Genomic DNA, 6,825 nt, shown 5'->3' with positions numbered 1-6,825 from the left:
CACACAGCTGTATTTACTTCACATTTCTACTGCTTTAGTTTAGGAGCAGTTTTATGGAAGGCCACCAATTGTCTAATATGTTGTGTTGATATACCGGCACAGCAAGTATCGGCACATTTGAATGTTATTTGAAGAGGTGTTGACTGTGTCCCCTTCTTCCGAAACACAGAGCCCCTTTATTTAAGTGACACGCTGGACAAACACTCCAGGGTAAACAGATTCTTTTAATAAATAATACCATCATGAAACCCAAAAAACAGACGGAAATGATTTGTGCACATCTCAACAACACATGTTTATCTTTTTTATCATTACAGTAGCAGAAGTTATACAAAGCAGTTGATCCAAACACCAACAGGTCCAGATTACAGGGTGACTGCTTGGGGTGGATGGGGGGGAGGTTGAAGGGTCATAACCGTGGCGTCCTAGTCCATGAAGCCCCCGTACCTCTTCTGTATCTCGCTGCCATTCTCCCAGGCCCGTTTCAGCACCCCCCCACTCTTACTGCTGTCCACCAGCCATTCCGGCCTGCCCACCCGCCTCATGAAGCCTCCGTAGCGCTTCTTCAGCCCGCGGCCCAAAATGGCCTCCAGCAGGTCGCTCTGCGGGACCCCCCCCTCAGCCCTACGCATGAAGCCCCCGTACCTCTTCACTGCCTCGCCCACCTGACCCTCCCCCTCCCCACCCTGCTCGGTTGCGGCGTTGAGGATCTTCAAGATCCCCAGGCGTATGTTGTTTTCCTCCTCTTGGTTTCCTGGATCCTCTGGGGAGGGGGGGGAGCGGCGAGACATGAAGCCCCCGTAGCGCTTCATAAAGCCGCCGTACTTCTTGACCAGTTGGTGTTCCGGTGATTCCGCGGCCTCGTCGTCGGCTGTCATGGCGCCCGCTGCTTCCTGGTCCTGCTCTTGGCGGGGGTCGGAATCCAGAGGGATCTGGTTCTCCTCGTCCAGCAGGAATTCCCGGCACAGGAGGAGCTTCTGGCTGTCCAACACACCCTCACACTCCAGAGAGCATGTCTGGAAAAAGCAAAATGATCATAATGACCTTTGAAATCCATATTATCAATCCACTGTTTGCCAGCTGCAACTATGTTCTGCTTACATTGCAATATCCTGAATTATTACACTCCTAATTTGAATACTCAAGTATCATATTGGTCAATTTGCACATTTCAGGTTGTTAATACTCGATAAGACACTGCTAAGAAAATAATGACAGTTGATAAGGAGGATCAAGGGAGAGAAGGAAGAGGTTAACAGGGCCCGACGTCAGAGAAATCCACTGAAGACAGACAGGAAGTAAACACTAACGGGAACAGCAGAAGAAGACAGACAGGAAGTAAACACTAAAGGGAACAGCAGAAGAAGACAGACAGGAAGTAAACACTAAAGGGAACAGCAGAAGAAGACAGACAGGAAGTAAACACTAAAGGGAACAGCAGAAAAAGACAGACAGGAAGTAAACACTAACGGGAACAGCCGAAGAAGACAGACAAGAGGTTAAGTCGTCTGTTTGTTTAGTATGTAGCAGTGTAATAAGCATGATAATGTGCTTCATGTCGGGCTCCATTGTCACCCTGTTGGGTGTTCTTTCTCCAATAATGACCACCTCGATGCACATTATCCGAATGCTCGAACCCTCAAGTTCAGCCCAGTAAAAAGGTATGGCTGACTATTAATCAGGGCAAATCTATTTATTGCATTTTTGCTGTTGCTGAAAAGATCACTAAATTGTGTCCCAATCCCCCCACCCTAGTGCTCCTCATGACATTAGCATTAACATAGTTTAGTAACTATTTAGATGACCAATTCACTGCAAGTTTCCACCTGAAAAGTGTAAACGAGATATTCAATAACAGAGCGCTGCGCCATTACGCACAGAGGTTCACTGTTTTTACCGTTATTAAATCGGCTAAAGAATATAGAATACCACACCGACCTCTACATACATCATAAGGCTCTGTTTTCACTCAATAATCTGCTTGAAAGTCCTGTTACATTTTTAATACAGCTGTTTTAGTAAGAGAAGCGTCTCCTGTTCTATAACTGAAACATTGCAGTGCGTAACGTTAGTTGCTAAACTACGTATCCAGTTACGAGGGGAGATACAACATCATTAATAAAAATATAATAAAAATAGCCCAAGTTCGATATATCATATAAACAGCTTCGCCAAAATAATGTATTTCCTTTTTCTTTTTTTTTATATATATATTTCTGATGTTATAGAAAAACCCATGGATGATCCTGCTCCATCTGTCTTTATGCAGATGTGTTCATGTTGAACCTTCAGATTTAAAGTAAAGCTGTCCATCTGCCTAGCTCTCTTTTTATTTAGTGACGTCTCGTTATTCAAGGTTTTAAAATGTTTGTAAGTGCAGTCTAGCCTGTATACAATTAATTTACATTCATTTTGAGAAAGATTCCGCCATTAACATGTGGACTGGCAAAAAGATTCTGTCACCACTGACACAACATTCAAATTGAATTCTTCACTGTCAAATGGAGACCAAAAAAACATGTTGTTCTAATCACTGATTTAATTTCTTTGTAGCTTTCTGTTTCATCTTCCAACCATCATTCATGAGTTAAACCATAACAATAAGCATTATGAACTATTACAGACACTGGGTTTCTGATAGAGAAGAGAGAGATTACATCAGTCTTCGTTATCTATGGTATCCCATAAACAGCTTCATGAAACAGTTTCTCTCTGGAAACCATCTGTCGCAGCCACTCAGAGCCCTATTGCTCTAATGGAAGCTGAGCCCCCCCAACCCCCCGCTCACTTATCCCAGTCATCCTTTAACTATGTTAGGTCATATAACCGTGGCGGCGGGAGTACAATCAGACTAAAGGCATCTGCCGGCCCCCCGGGGCCACATACTGCCACCATAACCTGCTCTCAACCTCATTGGATCTCAGTCATTAGATGACACGAAGGGATTCTTGCTGAGCTTTCAGTGCTGCTGGCTTATGAAGACAGAATTAATGAAGAGGAAAATTGAATTGAGGACATATTGGCCCCTGAAGGAGGGGGCTGCGGGGGGTGTGGTGGTGCTGAAGGAGCCCCTTCTAGTGGCCAGAAAGGGAACTATCCAATAAATAACGGCTGCGTAGGAAAAGACTGGACAGTTTTCCAAGGCTGAACATCAATGTTTATTTCTATATGTTTTTTACATGTATTAAGTTGTGCTGAAACATGTATATAACATGTAAAGAATTCAGGGGAATGGACCCAAGTTCTTTGATTCAAAGATCTCAAGGCATTTTCAAAGTCTCTATTTTTTTTAGAGGATGATATTATGGAATTATTAGTAATCTATTCATGTTGGTTATTCCTCTAAAACTTACTTTGTTGTATCATTAAGGATGATCAGGTTCAGACTGAATAGGAGATCAAATATTACATTTTCTGATATATAAATATTAGAAGTTGCGAAGATTTTACTCAACGTGCTATTTATTTTGAAAACAAAGTCATCTGCTAATTAAATGACTTTGTATCAGTTAATTAAAAATGAGTATTGATGATAAATAAACCATGAACTCTACATCATCACGTCGTATTTCAAATTTGAAAAAACATTGAAATGGACTAAAATAAATAGATTTAAAGAAGAGGAAAACGTAGTGAGGAAGAGCTGAAATGAAAAAGACCACACCTCATACAAACCCTTTAGAGGATTGGCTTGTGCACACACATGAACATTACTATGAGCACGGGCACGGGTGTGGTGCTATTTCCACATGTGGCTCGTTATAAAGGTTATGTATCCACTGCCAACTACTCTCCAGAATCACCACAGCAGGAACATCAGAAAATCCCTCCGCTCTGATCTAGGGCTGAATGTGAGGGATTCTAAACACCTGCTCGCCACTGCTTTACAGTGTGGAGAGCGTCTGAAGCCCCTGCCGTAAGCAAGACTGCTGTGGGTATGTGTGCAGCCAGAACGGTGCGTGCCAGAGCGCAGAGCGCTGGGCGAATACGCACGGAGCTGTTATAGAATAGACACACCGACCTCTACATACATCATAAGGCTCTGTTTTTACTCCATAATCTGCTTTTTAAAGAAAGAAAAGTCTGGTTATATTTTTAATACAACGGTTTTAGTAAGAGAAGCGTCTCCTGTTCTATAACTGAGACATTGCAGTGCTCCTCGTGACATTAGCATTAGCATAGTTTAGTGAACTATTTAGATGACCAATTCACTCCAAGTTTCCACCTGACAAGTGTATACGAGATACTCAATAACAGAGCGCTGCGCCATTACGCACAGAGGTTCACTGTTTTTACCGTTATTAAATCGGCTGAAAAACTACATCAGGCTGCTATAGAATAACCACACCGACCTCTACATACATCATAAGGCTCTGTTTTCACTCAATAATCTGCTGAAAAGTCCTGTTACATTTTTAATGCAACTGTTTTAGTAAGAGAAGCGTCTCCTGTTCTATAACTGAGACATTGCAGTGCGTAATGTTAATGACAAAACTACGTAGTTGCGAGTGGAGATACAACATCATTACTTAAAATAGCTTAAAAGTTCGATATATCATATAAACAGCTTAACCAAAATAATGTATTTCCTTTTACATATATATATATATTTCTGATGTGATAGAAAAGCCCATGGACAATCTTGCTCCATCTGTCTTTGTGCAGATGTGTTCATGTTGACCTTCAGACTTCTGCTGAGCTCTCCTTATCACTTTCCCTTCCAGAGCTTTTTATTTCGTTATTCAAGGTTTTAAAATGTTTGCGAATTTCAACCGGATTGCAATGGATGAGGAGGAATTGAGGTGCAGAGTGGGAGAAGACGACAAATAAATAAAAAGCCCTATGGAAGTAGAACCTCTTATTGAAGAAAAAAGGTTTGCATTTAAAAAGGAGAAGAGCAGAAATGAAAGAGTAAATGACAGGAGGAGAGGAGCGAAGCAATACCCCTACAACACCGGTAGAAATATACAAAATAAAGAACATTTGTTGAAACACTCGCTGTCATCATATCAGTCCGACACTATTTTATGAACACTACTTCGTATATCACATGCTTTAGTATTTAATATTTCACAAAAACAGTTTGGATGCATTATGTTTCAAGTATAAAAATGCTACATTGGCTAAAAAGAAAGTTGTAAGAGAGACTGTTACGCGCCTTGGTAACCGGACTTCTACTTCATTAAAAAGCAGAAAGTTGAAAAAAAATCTAAGCGTTAGCAAAAGTGATTTAGTGAGCTGGTCCAAGGATATAAAACGCATTTTGATATATTTGAGCTGATTCATTAATGAATTTGTGAGCAGAAGTTATTTCTTTTGTTTATTTGTAAATGTCTCTGTATAAATCCTAGTGTCTCCTGATGTAGAGTGATGGTGGAGTTACCAGGGAGGAGAGTGCGGGGTGCTGTCCCAGCAGGCGGTACACACACAGTGCGCACTCCTTTTCACACTCCGTCCCGACCACCAGAGACACGCACGCGCCCAGCAGCAACATCCACAGGCAGCTTCTGTGTGGGGGGGCAGCCATTGACTGAAAAACAGGAGCATTCCATCCCCTTCAAACTTTGGTACGAGGAAGATTATTCTCCACAAACAATCAATTAGGAAGTCATACCAGGTCATCTCGATTACAACATAACAACTAGCACCAGGTTTGGGGATTGACGGATTACATGTAACAGGATGACGTAATTACGATACAAAAAAGACGTAATGAGATTACTGCTGCATCTTAAAAATTGGGTTTCTAGCAGGGTGACAATATCACATACACATTGTATTTTGCTTTGTTAACTGTAGGCTATGTAGTCACGAGTTGTTCAATTCCACACCAGAATAGGCACGAATATACATATTGAAAGGCAGGTTCTGTTGTCTTATTGAATACACTTAAGTACAATCCATTTCATTAATATTTTTTAGTTTAGTTTTTATTTTATTATTTCAGAATGAGGAAATCCAAAAGTACAGGAGAATAATCAGGTTTTATTACTTTATGGTGTAGTATTTATAGCTACAATCTTAAAGTTAACACTGTAAATGAGATCAGATTAGATTTATTTTGGTAATCCTAATTTTACAAAGGTTTTCTTCACAGAAGCATGTAGATAAAACATTGCACTTAAATTAAAAGTAAAATTAAATAGAAATTTAAATAGTAAAGATATACATATCAAAAGTAGGATATATAATTATATAAATATATACATATCAATAATGAAGGATATCTGTAGAGTAAATACGTTAATATATAATGTGTACGGCACGCACATCATGGCTCTTTAGCAAAAGAGTGTACGTGAACAGCAGAAGTTTGTAAAAGAAGTTAGTATCTTACCTCTGGGATAATTCTAACGACTCTGTGCTTTTCTGTGCTCTCCTTGTCAGCGCGTGCCCTCGAGGCTGTACTGTTGAGTGGCGCGAGCCTGTGCGCTCAATATATCTGTGCGCGGCACCCTGTGTTTCACGCAGAGCGCAGAGCGGTCCTGGTTCAGCCAATCAGAAAAGAACAACTACACGCACACAAGCACACACAGGACCGTTCAGAGAGTCCGCGGTGAGAGGAACGGTTAACTGCCACGGAGCGTCAGAGTGCTGCGGCTGGGGGCTCCGCGGCTTCTTAAAGCACTTTGTGCGGCCTACGTCACCCAGATAATGGGGAGAGGATGGAGGGGGTGGAAGGGGTAAAACGCGTGACGGTGTGACGTAACAAGAAAACCCCCACGCCATCATCATCACCCCTTACCGCACATCCATTTCTTTTTCACATCATCCGCTTTATTGCTACTCAGCAAGTCTGTGACATAGATCATTCATGGCAATCTA

General features: G+C 41.5%; 1 protein-coding gene across 1 annotated transcript; it reads right to left on the bottom strand.

Moving 5' to 3' along the window:
* Positions 1 to 248: 248 nt before the first annotated feature.
* Positions 249 to 6,595, bottom strand: penka (proenkephalin a). Its single transcript, XM_063886503.1, has 3 exons — positions 6,338 to 6,595; positions 5,384 to 5,530; positions 249 to 1,016 (listed from the first exon to the last, which is right to left on the bottom strand). The coding sequence occupies exons 2-3, from the start codon at positions 5,525 to 5,527 to the stop codon at positions 426 to 428; spliced, it is 735 nt and encodes a 244-aa protein (XP_063742573.1). The 5' UTR covers positions 5,528 to 5,530; positions 6,338 to 6,595; the 3' UTR covers positions 249 to 425.
* Positions 6,596 to 6,825: the final 230 nt, after the last annotated feature.

The sequence above is a fragment of the Eleginops maclovinus genome, chromosome 6 (assembly GCF_036324505.1).
Source record: "Eleginops maclovinus isolate JMC-PN-2008 ecotype Puerto Natales chromosome 6, JC_Emac_rtc_rv5, whole genome shotgun sequence".
NCBI classification, from domain to species: Eukaryota; Metazoa; Chordata; class Actinopteri; order Perciformes; family Eleginopidae; genus Eleginops; species Eleginops maclovinus.
The sequence above is the reverse complement of the archived record's forward strand: the minus strand, read 5'-3'. Positions and strand labels throughout refer to the sequence as shown.